Source organism: Populus euphratica, unplaced genomic scaffold (genome assembly GCF_000495115.2).
Source record: "Populus euphratica unplaced genomic scaffold, PopEup_1.0 scaffold187.1, whole genome shotgun sequence".
NCBI classification, from domain to species: domain Eukaryota; kingdom Viridiplantae; phylum Streptophyta; class Magnoliopsida; order Malpighiales; family Salicaceae; genus Populus; species Populus euphratica.
Genome location: NW_011500070.1, coordinates 25,997 through 42,422, shown reverse-complemented (window position 1 = coordinate 42,422; position 16,426 = coordinate 25,997). Strand labels below are relative to the sequence as shown.

Here is a 16,426-nt window from a genome sequence, read left to right as displayed (position 1 = left end):
TTTACAAATAAACCTTACACTAAAATATAACAGCATTAAAATTTTATATGAACTAATTACATGGCTATTTATTTTCTCCCACTCAAGGGCACAATTTATCACAGACCAAGCAATAACAGACACGAGTAACAATGTGCCAAGAAAGGAGGCTATTAATGAATTCTACACCAACCACACTCCATCCAATTTTTTAAAAGAAATCCTCGCCTCGAAATGTGCCACGTCACCTCTCTCTGCTAATTATTATAGCTGCTTTAGGACGTTGAAATCACTGGTATCGGGGACTCAAGGGTTAGAATACACGTTCTTCTTTGTGCTTATTGTTGAGAAGGCAACTAATGCAGAAACAGAGGTAAGAAGGTGATAGAATGGAGGATGATGCGTGGAAAAGAAACGTTTCTCACCTTAGAATAGTGCAGATCATACATGAATATTCCCACCTGGACTTCTATCAACTTAAGCCTTCTTAATTTGGTATTCTTTTTCGAAATCAAATCGTAGGTTATCTTTTGATCATCAATGCCAAGAACTAAATTTGTGAACAGCATCCTGAACAAAAGACGAGCTTCATAGAGATATCTATGCAAACTCGGAAGCGATGTTCTAGAACAGAAGCGTGGCTGGAAGAATAATTGATTGTCTGTGTAGTGCTCAAAAGTCTGGGAACTTGCTAATTAACCTGAAAGCCCATATCCTTTCTCCATACTTGATTATTCCTGAAATAAAGACGGGAATGGCTACTAGCATGATGGCATTCCTGCTTCGTAACTTGAACAAGACATAAGAAGCCACCCCGACTTGGACTGCTACCAAGAAGGTGCCTTCGCTATAATTCGTTGTCTTCCATAGAATAAGCTGTGACAATTCAAGGACCACCAAGCTGAAGAAGTAGGGTTGGAAGCCGAATTATTGGAATCAACTTCGGATTTGCAGAGTTGGCTCGGCTGAGAGCAAGGATACCCAATGATAATGTTGCCACTGCTGAGGATTGATGATTGTTCAGCTTTTGTAACATGGTTTTAAGCGTTATTTACCCACTGCAAATATGGACGTTATTAGGATAAAACAAATATATTTTGAGGAGTAATAGAAAGATCTCAAGAGTTTTAGATAGTAAAATAATAACTTTTCCAAGAACACTTCAAAGAACTTGTTTAATTTAATTTAATGTTATAAAACACAGGTTTGAAAACGTAACTTTTCAATCCTTCCATTCTTCATATATACTTCGTTCTTCAAGCTTTTAAATGATTTTGATTTTGGTTTCTACTTTGTTAGTATTACAATCTAACCCTTGGATTCAATTTTTCTTAAACCTTAAATTTAACGGCAACCCAGTTTGTGATAGGTATACTAACCGAACAGCAGTACCAAGTCAGAATCCGATAGTATTCGAAGAAAGAGATTGCGTAGCTTCAATGTGCGAAGCCCCCATCCACTCCATAGTTCCTCAACAGTTTTAGACAATCATGCATGCACATCTTCGACCACAAGACCCTGAAAAGAAAACATTTTCAAAAATAAATAAATCTACCAAAATCATTATATGTATATAAAAGAACTTAACTAAACTAGAGAAATCAAATACGATACAGATGTCGTTTTTTTTCTCCCTTTTTCCTGTTGATATGCAATATATAGTGATTAGGGTGAAGATGTTTGATGGTTTGTCTTTCTATGCAGTTACATTACCCTTAACCATATGACTTATCAGTAGCCAGTTGTAAGATGTAAGCCCTCGAGTTTTATGCTTTCTAATACTTTCTTATCATCACCGCATGATAAAAGACATGGTTCCTCGATGTGCATAGTGTGAAGCAGCCATACACCTTGAGAGATTTAGAGTTCAAAACATGTCAAAAAACAGTTCAGATCCATACACCTTGAGAGATTTAGAGTTCAAAGCATGTAAAAAAACAGTTCAGATACAGATACAAACAGAGACACATACTCACAACTTTGCAGCCCAAACGTTTGGTGAATGTCTGCGGGCTCTGCTTCCGTTCAACCAGCTTATGTCGCCTGCCAATCCTCGTCCCACAAATCTGTGTTTTAGTTATAGAGATTGTGATTTATTTATGGAGATTGTGGAACTCTATAAACTTGAACATAAAATTCCTACTAGTACCCAAAGTGAAGTCAGTCAAACGTTCTTATATAGTTGATAGAAGAAATAGGATAAAGTATTGCTCTCATCACAAGCCAAAACTCAATGAAAGGTCTATAAAGTTACATTTGGTTAACGTTTCAAGATAGAATCAACTAATACATATTATCAGAGAAAGAATGAACTAACACTAAAGAAATAGAAATGTTTTTTATTAAAAAGATATATGAAATAAATCTATCTCTAAAACAGTTTTGAAGTGGATTTCTATAATTTCAAAATAAAAAAAATACAGGAAAACAGATTCCCTCTCTCCATTATCTCTGTTTGTCCAGAGATAGTTTCCCAACGTTATCTAAGCATATGTTAGAGATTATTGCAACAGCAAAATATATAGAATAAATTACTTTCTGTATTCACAAGTTACCCCTTTAAGAAAAGCCTTCGACATGATCGAAAATAGAAAGAACAGAGTGTTAGGAAAACAGAGGTTTTTCCTCCGATTGACTAAAGTATACAGTTCTCAAATTCTTTGCTTTAATTCCGATAAGAAAACAACATTCGGATGCGTTACAAACAAGTCGTTTCGGATATCTATTGTTAAAATATTTCTCAGGTTAACTTTCATGTTCTTTATTCGAAGATTAATTTGCAAGTTCTCTACCTTAGTCTCATCAGCGCTCGCAAATATTCTAAAGTTTCATAGACAAGAGCATCAATTGCCCTCCTTGGAAACTAAAGTAAAATTATTCCTCGAGCAATTAGATTGGATGAAGAAGAATCTTGTAGTTTTTTTATATTTGATTTCAATAGATTTTTTTATTACTTTATGTAAAAGCATCCCCCAATTTGATAGCAAGGATTCTTAGACACAAATAAGTTGATGTGATGCTTAAAATTGAAATTAAGAAATAAAATTACAAATTCCTCCCCCAATTTTTTATGTGATTTCAAAAGTTTGAGGTTAAGTAATTTGACCCTAAACCATGATTATCAATCTGACCCAACGCTCGACATCAAGTAATATCACCTAAAGCTGTCCCCCATCAAGAATATAGTGTTTCGAGCCCTTATGCCTCAAAACTATGCTTTTCCTTTTCTTTTTCTTTTTTTAGAGATTTTGCGACGCTATAAACTTGATAATGTAGCATATAAATATAACAAATTGTTTATTCTCATCACAATTCGAACCTTTATAAAGGGATCTCTGCAAGAAAAAAAATATAGAATAAATTACTTTCTCTATTCACAAGCAAAACTTTATGAAAAGTTTATGCCATGGATAAGAAAATTAATAAAATTAATTTTTTTTTTTGGATTTTAGTAATTTTTATTATGGAGTTAATCCTAGTTATTGCGTTCACACTACGCTCAAAGAATAATTCAAAGTTAATTTTTAATTATTTTATTAAAATTCTAATTTTTAATTTATGTATTTATTTTTATTTTTATGAAACATGTGTTTTTTTTATTATTATTAATAACGTGATTTTTGGACTACAAACACCTAAATTTCATCTTGTAATAACATAAAAATATATTGGAAACCATAGTAACATCCTTCTCAACCTTAAAATAGCCTCTAATAAGTCTAAAAAAAATCAAATAAAAAAACTCAATAAACCTGATATAAAAAGGAAATACTACATTCATTGAACTCCCTATAAAAGATGAATCTATTAACAAAACAAATAGGCATTTTTTGTGCTGAAGAGTGGTTGGCCAAAATGAATCCTTTTCTTCTATCTCCCTTCTCCAGTGACTTATTCTGTCTTCTTTCAGCATTTGGTGATTGATACACGAGAGAAATGAATTTGAGGACGAAAAGTAATTAAAGCCTATAATTATTTTAACATGAGTTGTTTTAGAAATATTGCTGGTTCCATCGCTGCTCGAAAATCTTGTAATGAATTCCTGTAGAACGATGATTACTTCCAAGGTACAAGAGAGAGGAAATGTTGGACTTCCAGAATAAATTACTTTCCCTTTGGTCGCAAGGTAAGCCTTTATTCTGCAGGCATCTACTTAGCTCGTGATTTTCACGGCAACACTTCCTGTTTAATTTGGAATAAAATCCTTTGTCCACATATAATAAGTAAACTGCAGTCAAACAATATTCACTGAGTCCGTGAGTGTATGAATTTGTTTTCATTGTTGAAGCCATTTTTATTTTAGATTTTAAGTTTAATTTCATATTTAATTTATTTAATTATTTAATTTAATTTAAGATTTTGAGTATTCTACCATGTAAAGATTGATTTCCGAACCATTTAAAGCAGTGTAAAATTTTTAAACAGACAGATTAATTAGTAGATCTTCTCCACGTTCAACTTTTGCAAGTGTTTATATGAAGCCTCGTGGCTTGTCAAAATACTCCGGGACAGAGGCTGGACGCCTTTGGGCTCAAGTCTAGGCCCATCTCCTCTTATTTCTTCCACATTATTTTTTCTAAATTTTTTAATAATTTAATTTGTTGAATTTCTTTTCTGTGCTTTTTTTATTTAAATTATAAATAAAATAAAACATATCATCCTTCTTTTTGCGTGTATCTTTATGTTTTTTTTCTTTTGTTATTTCATTCAAGATTTTATAAATGATATATTGTTTTATTTATTTGTAAACTTAAGATCATATTCAATTAGTTAATGTCACCTTTTTATTATTGAAATTTTGTGGAAATATCCAATTAAGAAAATTTTAATTTTAAAAAATCATTCTAGTTCAATATATATAATTTAAAACCTCAAACAATAACTTTTTTCATTTAAAAAAAGTATGACCATTAAATAATGGTCAGCCTGGAAAACAAAAAAAAGCAAAAAAGAAGGAAGCAAATATGCTAGATTTATTTATTTAAAAGTGTTCGAGTTATGAGCTTTTCGTGCTATTTTGTTGGTAATGATTGGTTGAGCTTTAACTGTCTGTGGCTTTATGCCTTCTGTTCCCCGAGAATCAAATCAGGGAGTGTTGCAAAAACTTTCATCAAGTACATATACATATCAATTTTGCACATCTTCCTTAAGATTTGTTTTTTCTAGGGAGTGCTAAGCCTGATGTGTAGGCCACATTTTTATTTAAAAAAAATTACAAAATTTCACACAAGAAAATCCCACACCAAAATACAACAATAATGATGAAATGAAATAAAGACTCCTAAAACTAGTCTCCGTGTAAAGAAAGACTCTCAAACAATATTTCGAACATAGAAAAAGAGCAACCAACTGAAAATTAATTTATAGTAGCAAGACTTAAAAGTTTGGATTTTGAGCTGCGCTGGAACTGGTTAGATGCTGCTCCCTCAAACCCAAATGCGCCATGAGAAGGCACACACGAGTGAGGAGCTCCCCACCACGTGCAAGTGCTTGAGCATGCTCTTTCCATCCACAATTAGATGCTGCATAAGCCAACATCTCCACCCATATTTGACTTATCATCCTCCACTTTTTTTCGTTGGTCCAATTATTCTCCAGAGATTGTAATTTCTTGGCAAGCTTGCAAGCATCACGTAGCATTGACAAATTGTTTCCATTTTTTTTTTTATTTCGGATAGTGGGTATTGGATGCCGGTAACGGATGGTTGCCGATTCTCCCCGACATGCCTGCGGCAGCCCAGTTATTATTTTCGATCTCCAGCACCACGAGAATTCGGCGAGTTGAATGCCGGCTTGCTTTATTGGTACTTCACGTATCGCTTTAGGTAGCATATTTGGACGATCACTTGGAAGATAAAACATGTAATTAGATAAGGATCTGCTCATTTTGCGATATGAAGGAGGATTATTTGCATCAACTTTCTTTTTGCGAATATCATCATGATAGCAAATATCAGTGGCAATGTGCCATAAAAGGAGGCTCCCATGAAAGTCTATTTCAACCACAGCCCAACGAAATTCTACCAAGCATCCCATGCTTTTCAGTACCTGATCACCTCTTTCAGCCAGTAACTCCTTCAAATCATTCATGCCAGGATCAGGTTGAGGCATTTCATGACTATATCTCGAACGTTTATCTAAGACGTATTCCCAAGTTAATTCTTTTAATCCGTCGCTGATAACCTCCCAACTTTGAATGTTATACTTGCCTATCAACTTCAGAAAACAAACTTTGGGTGTTGGTTTACATACCAATGAATTTGTGACCATCTTCCACAAAGCTCCGTTCTTGATTATTTGAGCATCTGTTAAGTTGTGTTGTACCATGTATCTTTCCCACCCTTTGTTCCTGTCGGAATAGATAGCTCGATAGACAGAATCGGCCCAAGGCTTTCTTAGCATGCTAAGATGAAGCATAGCCCATTCAGATAAGAGTAGCATGATGACTCCATATATCTCAAGAACAACTCCACCACCCAGCAAGATGTATGATATAATTACCTCTGTTTCTGGATAGGCATGCTTGTTCGCTATCATTAACGAGAAGGTCACCAATGCAGAAGTAGAAGATAGGAAACTGATGGAGCGAAGAATAGTATGAGTTGAACAAACTCTTGTCACCTTTGTAAAAAGCACATCGTACATAAATCCCGACTCAACTTCTATCAATTTGAAGGCTTCTGTGGCTTTCTTGCTACTTATGATATGATAGCTGACCATATAGCTACTATGGTTAAGGCCGAGATCTGCGAAAAGTATCTTGAAGATTTGAAACAAAAAATGTGCTTCATAGAGTTACACAGCCTCAGGTATTATGTAGTTAAATTCTAAACCTTCTTTCACTTCTTCAATAGACATGTCAAATAAGCCAACAGATGGAAATTTCTCGCTCAATTCGCTATTGAAATTTCTTCCAATTTCGGAGGCCCTAAACTTCTCGGAGCTAGCTTGCGAAAGAGCTGAAATCCTTTCTCCATACTTGGTAATTCCAGCAACAAAAACGGGAAGGGCTATATATATGAGTGGATCCTTACCCCATGATTTGAACAAGAAATAAGAAGCCGCAGCAGTTTGAATTGCCAGCTGGAGAATGTGCCTTAACCATATTTCGTTGTCTTCTAGTGCATAAGCAGTTATAGTGTAGGGCCACCAAGGTGTACAAGGAGTATTGGTGCTGAAAATGATGGAATGAAGTTTGGAGTCGGATTGGTGGGATTTGTTTCCAAACCTCCTTGGCTACGGGAAGCAATACCCAATGCTAAAGTTGCCACCCAATCCGCAGACAAGTATGCTATCCAGACAATCCATTCGAGCCCGATTCCACTGCTGTACTTCCGCCGATTTCCAATGACAACGAGCAAGATTTGGAGAACCAGACTTAACAAAATCAGTGAGCGAAACTCCCATTCATTCCACAATTCTTGAGCACGTTTGGACAAGTTGTTGATATGCATCTTATGTCCTTTTGTTCGCCTTCAACAAAAGGTGCAATCTAATTTAATTTTTCCAGTAATGAAATCAGCTCTAGTAAAGATTCCAAAAAAACCAGAGACAAAATCTAACTAATGCAACAACGAACAGAGTACTAGCTAGTACTAAACACAGAAACAATCACAAATTATTTGAAAAACAAGATCATTATATCACTGAAAACAATGAATCTTAACAAATTGACCATTTCCAGCTTCTTGCAGACATGGTGGTTTTGGTTACTTCTAATAACAACACAAGCAGTAAATTAGACCACAAAACAAATAATTATGACATAATGATAATAATTTAACCCACTAGTGATGTAGGACATGAGGAAGAGGTAGCTGTGTGCAGGTATAGGGATCAGACAGTAGGAAGTCAATACTGTTAGTTAAGTTTAATTGTTAGTTCTCAGTCCTTTTAGGATTCTATTTTCTATTTTTATTTATCGTTAGTTATTAGTGTTGGAAACAAATCAACTTGTTTGATATTAATTTCCCAATCCTTTTAGGATTCTATTTTCTAGTTTCGTTTCTTTTAAAAGCAGAGTCAAGATTATTGTTTTGGCATTATTATTCAATCATCAATAAAATTGTTCTTTGAACACAAGTCCTCTCGTGGATTCGAGATTATTTAGCTTCCGCTACGTCAAGTGGTATCAGAGCCTACGCTCTCAGCAAAATTTCTGATGGCACGCGATGATATTGGGAGTAGTCGTTCGACTGACGAGGATCAGCGAATAAGGGCAATAGCAACCGGGGTTGTTACTGCCGCCATCAATGACATACGTCCACTATTCGATGGGGTTCCATTACTGCAAGCTCAGCTTGAGGAGGTTCTTCAAAGATTAGAAGTGTTGTCTCCTAATGGCAACAGGGTAGACGACCAACGACGTGGAGGGGCAGCTGAGATCACTCGTGGCCCGACGTCCTTGACCCGTAATCCTGAAAACATACCACAATACCAAAACACACAATCATTACCTGTGATGTCGTCAACAAACTCTCAATTTATTGAGTTAGAAGATTGAGCTCCAAGGAGAACCCAAGGTGACCGAGATTATAAGCTCAATGTGGAGATGCCAACCTTCAAAGGAACACAAAACGTGGATGAGTTTTTCTCTTGGATCGACGAGGTTGAGACGGGGTTTGGGGTGATGGACTGCTCTGAAGATCGAAAACTCAAAGTTGTGGCCAATAAACTAAAAGGATCAGCTGCAGCTTATTGGAAGTATTTAAAAAACAAGCGAGTGCTAGACGGAAAACCTCCGATTGCAACGTGGGAGAAGATGAAGAGCAAATTCATGGGTAAATTCTTACCTCCTGATTATGAGCAACGTTTATACGTTCAATTACAGAATTGCAGACAGGGGAATCGGACTGTGGAAGAGTACATCGACGAGTTCATTCGATTAAATTCACGAAACTTGCTACCAGACAATGAAAACATGCAAATCGCAAGGTTTAGAGGAGGTTTGAAACGGGACATACAAGACCAAATGAAGATGCTTAATACATTCACCCTCGGACAAGCTTTCGATTTGGCACGAAAGGCTGAAGAACCAATCCGAGCACCATCTGTACGACCCAGGTTTACAAACCAACAGTATCATGCAGGACCAAGCAGAGTGACACCCACAACTGAACCAGCCAATGAGATCGTGGCTACTGAAAATCGACCAAGAAGAGCTGCACCACAGCAAGCACCGAACCCCTATGCTAGACCAGCGCCCTCACTATGTTACAGATGTCATCAACCAGGACACCGTTCAAATCAATGTCCGCAAAGACCTGCTGTCAATTTTGTGGAAGGTGATTATGAAGTAGAAGGGGACGATGACCATGACACAGAGGTGGTCGATGGAATTAAGGAGGGTGAGGAGGACGACTTCATTGGAATGGTGATGCACCAACCGTGTGATATTCCAGCAGAAAAAGGTGGGAATGAAAAGTTCAATTGCATTGTTCAAAGGGTCTTCTTGACACCTAAAAGGGGACCCGAGATTTCAACTCGCCATCAAGTTTTCCGGACCAATGCCATTATCAATGGAGTGATAGCGAGGGTAGTAATCGACACAGGAAGTTCTGAGAACTTGGTGTCCCAAGAACTGGTTCGAAGGGTGAAACTGACCACTGAGAAACACCCGCAACCCTATGGTCTACGTTGGATTCGAAAGGTGGAAGGCGCAACTGATGTAGTTAATGAAGTGTGTAGGGTACCGTTGTCAATTGGTAAGAATTACCAAGATGAAATTGTGTGTGATGTAGTGGAGATGGATGCTTGCCAGATTCTGTTAGGAAGACCATGGCAATACGATGTGGACATTGGTTTTAAAGGAAGGGCTAATACCTATGAATTCTGGTGGAAAGGGAAGCATATCATTTTGAAACCACCTATTTTAAAAAAAGAGTCACGACAAGAGGAGGGAGAAAGTTTCCTAACCATAACAACAAAACATGTGGCTGAGGAGTGCAAAGCTTGTGCGTTACTAGCTCAAGAGGAGGATACAAGAGGGGAAACAATACCTGAAAAGATCCTCCCTTTAATAACTGAATTTTCTGATCTGGCACCTACAGAGCTACCAATGGGTTTGCCACCAATAAAGGACATACAACATCATATTGATCTAATTCCAGGAGCCAACTTACCAAACCTAGCACACTATAGAATGAGCCCCCAACAACATAAGATACTACAGGATCAAGTTGATAACTTGTTGTATAGAGGATACATCCAGGAGAGCAAGAGCCCGTGCGCAGTACCGGCATTACTAGTACCCAAGAAAGATGGCACCTGGCGAATGTGTATCGACAGTCGAGCAATCAATAGAATCACCATCCGTTACCGGCATCCAATACCCACTATCCAAGACATGATCGACCAATTGGGAGGGGCAAAAGTGTTCTCCAAAATCGATCTGCGAAGCGGGTACCATCAAATTCGGATTAGACCTGGGGATGAGTGGAAAACTGCGTTCAAAACACGCGAAGGACTGTATGAATGGTTTGTGATGCCATTCGGTCTCTCCAACGCTCCAAGCACTTTTATGAGACTCATGAATCAAGTATTAAGACCTTTCTCATGCAAATTTGTCGTCGTTTACTTTGACGATATTCTTATTTACAGCCCTGATGAGGAGACACACTTGAGACACCTAAGGGAAGTGTTGATAGTATTGCGGAAAAATCACCTGTACATAAACAAGAAAAAGTGTAACTTCTTGCAAGACCAGCTGGTCTTCTTGGGGTTTGTCGTGGGAAAGGATGGGGTTCAAGTGGATGAGACCAAGGTCAAGGCAATTCGTGAACGGCCAACCCCTTCAACTGTGGCAGACGTGCGAAGCTTCCATGGGTTAGCAACGTTCTACCGAAGGTTCATTAAAAACTTTAGCAGCTTGGCGGCACCGTTGACTGAGTGCACAAAAAAGGGTGGTTTCCGTTGGGAAGAAGAGCAAGAAACGAGTTTTGCTATACTGAAAGAGAAACTAAGCACTACACCCGTCCTCGCGTTGCCAAATTTTGACAAATTATTCGAAGTTGATTGTGATGCTTTAGGGAAGGGAATTGGGGCTGTGTTATCTCAAGAGGGCAGACCGGTGGAATTCTTTAGTGAAAAATTAAGCGAGGCGAGGCTGCGATGGACAACTTACGAGAAAGAATTTTATGCCGTCTTTCGAGCTCTCATGCATTGGCAACATTACTTGATCCAAAAAGAATTCGTGTTGTACAGTGATCATCAAGCTCTGAAATTCATCAACAACCAACACCACATGAACAATATGCATGCCCGCTGGATCACATTCATGCAGAAATTTACCTTCTCCTTAAAACACAAGGCTGGACTGATGAACAAGGTCGCCGACGCATTAAGTAGACGGACCACATTGCTGGTGACAGTAGAGACTGAGATCACGGGTTTTGAGACTCTGAAAGAACAGTATATCAATGATGAAGACTTCAAGGAAGTGTGGAACAAGTGCAGCACCCACCAAAATGTGAGTGACTTCCTGATACAGAATGGCTTCTTGTTTAAAGCCAATAAACTATGCATTCCAAAGGGGTCTTTACGAGAGAAAATCATGCGAGAACTTCATGGAGGCGGGTTGGGCGGTCACTTGGGACGTGACAAGACAATCACGTTGATCGCCGACCGTTACTACTGGCCACAGCTGAAGAGAGATGTGGGGAAAATCATCCAACATTGTCGAGTTTGTCAGGAAGCAAAAGGACAAACCCAAAATACCGGTTTATACACTCCCCTGCCCATTCCGAAGACAATTTGGGAGGATTTATCGATGGATTTCGTGCTTGGGTTACCCCGAACTCAGAGGGGAAAAGATTCCATCATGGTGGTGGTTGATCGGTTTTCAAAAATGGCGCATTTCATCGCCTGTAAAAAAACAGCAGATGCAAGCTATGTTGCTGACTTGTTCTTTCGCGAAGTAGTACGCTTACATGGCGTTCCAAAGACCATTACATCAGATCGTGACGTCAAGTTTGTGAGTCATTTTTGGAGGACTTTGTGGAAGAAATTTGACACCAAACTGCAGTTCAGCAGTGCTTTCCATCCGCAAACAGACGGACAAACGGAGGTGGTGAACCGTACTCTGGGAAATATGTTGAGATGCATCAGTGGAGAAAAACCAAAACGATGGGACCTGGACTTGGCTCAAGCAGAATTTGCATACAACAGTATGACCAATCGCTCAACCGGAAAACCTCCTTTCGAGATCGTATATACTCAGCAGCCCAAACATGTGTTAGACCTGGTCACATTACCATTCCATCCAAAGGACAGTAGAGCTGGGGAAAATCTAGCTGAAAGGGTACAACAACTACATTCGGAGGTGCGAGCTAGCTTGGAGACTGCTAATGCTGCTTACAAATCTGCTGCCGACCAGCATCGGCGCAAGAAAGAGTTCACAGAGGGAGATTTGGTGATGGCCTACCTGCGAAAAAATCGGTTCCCAGGAATCCGAACTAAGCTACAAAAGCGAAAATATGGACCCTTCAGAGTCGTCAAGAAAATTAATAACAACGCCTATATCTTACAGCTACCAGATGATTGGAACATCTCCAATACTTTCAATGTGGCTGATCTGTCAGAATACCATGAGGACGTGCCTTTGTATTCGGATAACTCGGGACGAGTTTGTTTCCAAGAGGAGGAGACTGATGTAGGACATGAGGAAGAGGTAGCTGTGTGCAGGTATAGGGATCAGACAGTAGGAAGTCAATACTGTTAGTTAAGTTTAATTGTTAGTTCTCAGTCCTTTTAGGATTCTATTTTCTATTTTTATTTATCGTTAGTTATTAGTGTTGGAAACAAATCAACTTGTTTGATATTAATTTCCCAATCCTTTTAGGATTCTATTTTCTAGTTTCGTTTCTTTTAAAAGCAGAGTCAAGATTATTGTTTTGGCATTATTATTCAATCATCAATAAAATTGTTCTTTGAACACAAGTCCTCTCGTGGATTCGAGATTATTTAGCTTCCGCTACGTCAAAATTAATAACGTTGAAGTTGATTTGTGCTTAGAGCTGCTCTAATTACATTAATTACACCCCAAAACTCTTGTTATCTGGATGGTAGTTTTTGATCCTAGTCACTACAAGACACAAAATAACCTTGGGTCTCAGCGTTGAGTTTTAGCTTCTGCACGACCCAAGTAGCTTTAAGTCTTAGTTGCTGCATGACCCAAAATAGTCTTAGATCTTGACTGGGTAGTATCCAGATAGCCTTATACCCCGCAGGCTATAAGATTCATAATAGCCTTGAATCCGACTGTGTGCAGGACCTAAGTAGCCTTGGGTCTAGCTGAATTGAAGATCCAAAACAATATTGGGTCTCAGCTCTGCAAGATCCAAAATAACTTTAGATTCCAGCCTCTACAAGATCTAAAATATCTTTGGACTCCGGCTAGACAAAACCCAAATACTCTAGGTCTAACAAGCTGCAAGACCCAAAATAATTTGACCATCTGTAGGACTCAAGTAATATTGGGTCCAACCGAGCAAAACTCAAAATAGAATTAGGTTTTGATTGAGGCAGGACCCGAATAGCCTTGGGTCTTACTAAAATTAGAACCCAAATTTTTTATGAACATAAAAGGAGAGTCCGCGACATATCATAAGCCACTTAATTAGTATTTTTTATTTAGAATTTTTTTTGTCATGTTTTCACTGATTTATTTTTATTTTTAAACCTAAGATTAGTGGTTGATGTGAATATTTTTTTAAAAAAAACACTTGATTAGTTTGATAAAATTTAGTTAGAGCTTAATCATCAAAACATTGTTTTTAAACGTTTGAGTGTTTTTTAAAGAAAACCTGGTTCAAAATCCAAGTTCATTAGATAAAATACTTGATTTGATCTTAGGCTAACTTATCTATTAATATATTGATTTTTTAAAAATAAAAATTGTTTAAAATAGTTTTAATTTTAAAAAAATATCTTTTTTTATATTAACCTGAGTTAAAATTTTAGAATTATGACTCAAATTTTATTAATTTTTAATCTTTTATCAAATTCGTTAATTAGGTATATTAACTAAATATAATTAAACATATTATAATCCAAGATGCTGTTGAAAGAATGAAGGATGACTTCTATTTTGGTCAGATTCGGTGTGAAGAGTTTGTTTGAAGAACGGACTCCGTTCTTTGACCATACACATGTTCATATGCTTGAACAATAAACCTAGTTTGGCAGGTGGATGGGAATCTAACTTAATTTTTTTTTTAACACATTATTTAGAGTTTTTTATTCTTTTAAAAAAAATTAATTGTTCTTGCTCAATTCACTCGATCTTTCACTTAGACATTGACTTGTGTTCATCTTAAATATATCTTATATTACACTATACTAATGACCAGTGAAGCTTATTAAATTAGTTCAACAGGTATCTCTCTCTCTCTCTCCCCTCAAAATATTTAAGTTAAAACCCCCTTTACATAATAATAATAATAATAATTGGAGACACGTCATTTCACATATGGATTGGAGACGCTCGCAGGAGAAATAATAATGCACCCAAGGTTAATTCTGGGATTTCATATATCCATAGATAAAAAAGCTGACCTCGAATTCCCACGTGTTAATTTTGTTTCAACGTGGCAATACACGTGGTCATGAGTGTCTTAAATCGAGCACATGTTTCAGTTGTGTCTCTACGCGGCAATACACGTGTCCATACTTGTCTTCAATTGTGGCCGTACGATCTCCAAAAAATAATCCAACAGCTGATACAGAACTCATAATCGTGTCTGAAGAAAGACAAAGCGTGGCAACCGAAAACCTTCACGAGCCCGCCAAAACCAAACGCCACGTCATCTATGTCCAATCATTTCCTTCCACGTGGAAAGAAACGGTTGAAACCCAGCCACCTCTTCTACCCCTCCCCTGCTTGCATAAGGAAGCGAAACAGAAAGTATTGAGAAATAAAGGTAATCCAATCTAGCTAACCTTGCCAAAATTTATGGAGGTGTCACGTGTTATTTCCCGTCAGCCACCCTGTTTCCCTGGGGGCAGTGGGTTTGGCGATCATCAGAATCGTTGTGAAGCTTTTTCGAGATCCAGAAGAATTGTGAATGGGTTTGGAGTTGTAAGCAAGGCTCATACTGGGTTTAGAGATAAAGGGCATTTGAGGTACTACTATGGATCAGAAGGATTAGTTGTGAGATGTGGAGGGAAAAAGAAAGACAGGCAAACATCAACAAAGAAGAAGTTGAAATTGTTAAAAGAATTGTCAGTGGTTCCTCATAATGATTCTGTCGATGATGTTCAGGCCAACCTTATCGCTGTATGTTTTTCCTTTTCTTGTTTTATCTTTTAGATGCATGTCTGAGATTTACTAATTCCAAGATTAAGTTTGTGTCATAAGTTGTGCTTCTGATTATTTGCTTGGTGGTGGTGTTTGATCTTTTTTTTTTTTTGGTAAGTAATGGTGTTTGATCTTCAAGAAGCTGAAAGTTGACAACTTTTGTTTGCTTAATTTATCCAAAGGTCGAATTGAAGCTGTCTGCTTATTGGAATTTATGGAGATAGTGATTTAACATGATCTGAAAACCAATCTTGATTGTTTGATTAGTAGTTTAGATGGGGATTAATCAAGATTTTATCTGAAAACCAAATTGTGCCTCTTTTTTTTTTTTTTTTAATTTCCCGTTTTTATCTGGGAAGATTTTGGTGATGAATACTGAATAGCCTGTGCATTTAGATAAGAACAAATCTGTTTCTGAGTGTTTTTCGTTATCAAACTCTGTATGCAGGAAGCAACACAATTGCTGATGAAACAGTTGGAACAGTTAAGAGCTGAGAAGGAGGAGTTAAAGAAGAAGAAGAAAGAAGAGAAGGCGAAGCTGAAAGCTGTAAAGATGAAAACCAAGCTTGACTGTGAATCATCCTCATCGTCTGAATCGAGCGACAGCGAATGTGGGGAGGTGATTGATATGAAGCGTTTGAAGAATGAAGCAGTTGCAGAGCCAATTATTGGGGAATTGCAATCAGTTGCTCAGGAAGAACCAACTTCAATCCTCCCGGCCTTGCTGACTCAAGAATCGAACGTTACAGAGATTAATGGGTTTCATAATCATGGTTTGGGAATCCATGGAGAAGAATGCTGCGGTGTGCAAAGCACCAGTTGTAGCAATGCTATTAGGGTTAGTTGTAATCCCACAAGTTCTTCCATGATGTCAGGAACATCTGATAACAGAATTGAGGTTTGCATGGGTAATAAGTGCAAGAAGTCTGGAGGTGTAGCGTTATTGGAAGAATTTGAGAGGGCTGTTGGTATAGGGGGTGCTGTTGTTGGATGCAAGTGTATGGGGAAGTGCAGGGATGGTCCTAATGTGAGGATTTTGAAATGTGATAATGAGGGAGTGGCTGATTCTGTAAGGATTCCGGCTGCTAATCCTCTCTGCATTGGGGTTGGTTTAGAGGATGTAGATGTTATCGTCGCGAATTTCTTTGGGAA

General features: G+C 37.8%; 2 protein-coding genes and 1 long non-coding RNA gene across 3 annotated transcripts in view; 1 reads left to right on the top strand and 2 right to left on the bottom strand.

Moving 5' to 3' along the window:
- On the bottom strand, positions 1 to 2,257 carry LOC105108386 (uncharacterized). Its single transcript, XR_839058.1, has 3 exons — positions 1,952 to 2,257; positions 1,359 to 1,497; positions 1 to 1,037 (listed from the first exon to the last, which is right to left on the bottom strand). It is a non-coding gene; the product is annotated as an uncharacterized LOC105108386 (long non-coding RNA).
- A 3,098-nt stretch (positions 2,258 to 5,355) lies between these two features.
- On the bottom strand, positions 5,356 to 7,433 carry LOC105108443 (uncharacterized). The gene is made up of 3 exons (XM_011002763.1): positions 7,208 to 7,433; positions 6,813 to 7,097; positions 5,356 to 6,725 (listed from the first exon to the last, which is right to left on the bottom strand). The coding sequence occupies exons 1-3, from the start codon at positions 7,431 to 7,433 to the stop codon at positions 5,356 to 5,358; spliced, it is 1,881 nt and encodes a 626-aa protein (XP_011001065.1).
- A 7,422-nt stretch (positions 7,434 to 14,855) lies between these two features.
- The window catches only part of LOC105108383 (uncharacterized), a 1,816-nt gene continuing 245 nt past the window's right edge, over positions 14,856 to 16,426 (top strand). The window contains exons 1-2 of the mRNA XM_011002676.1: positions 14,856 to 15,253; positions 15,723 to 16,425. Coding sequence (XP_011000978.1) covers positions 14,930 to 15,253; positions 15,723 to 16,425 — 1,027 coding nt within the window. The 5' untranslated portion in view covers positions 14,856 to 14,929. The remainder of the gene's footprint in view (positions 15,254 to 15,722; position 16,426) is intronic.

Bases quoted from the DNA above. Each gene is read 5' to 3' on its own strand.
- LOC105108443 (XM_011002763.1), bottom strand. From the start codon at position 7,433: ATGCATATCAACAACTTGTCCAAACGTGCTCAAGAATTGTGGAATGAA. The intron at 7,098-7,207 runs GTTTGGAAACAA...CTTATGCACTAG, and splicing joins TGCTTCCCGTAGCCAAGGAG to AAGACAACGAAATATGGTTA. The intron at 6,726-6,812 runs GTTTAGAATTTA...TACTTTTCGCAG, and splicing joins TATTGAAGAAGTGAAAGAAG to ATCTCGGCCTTAACCATAGT.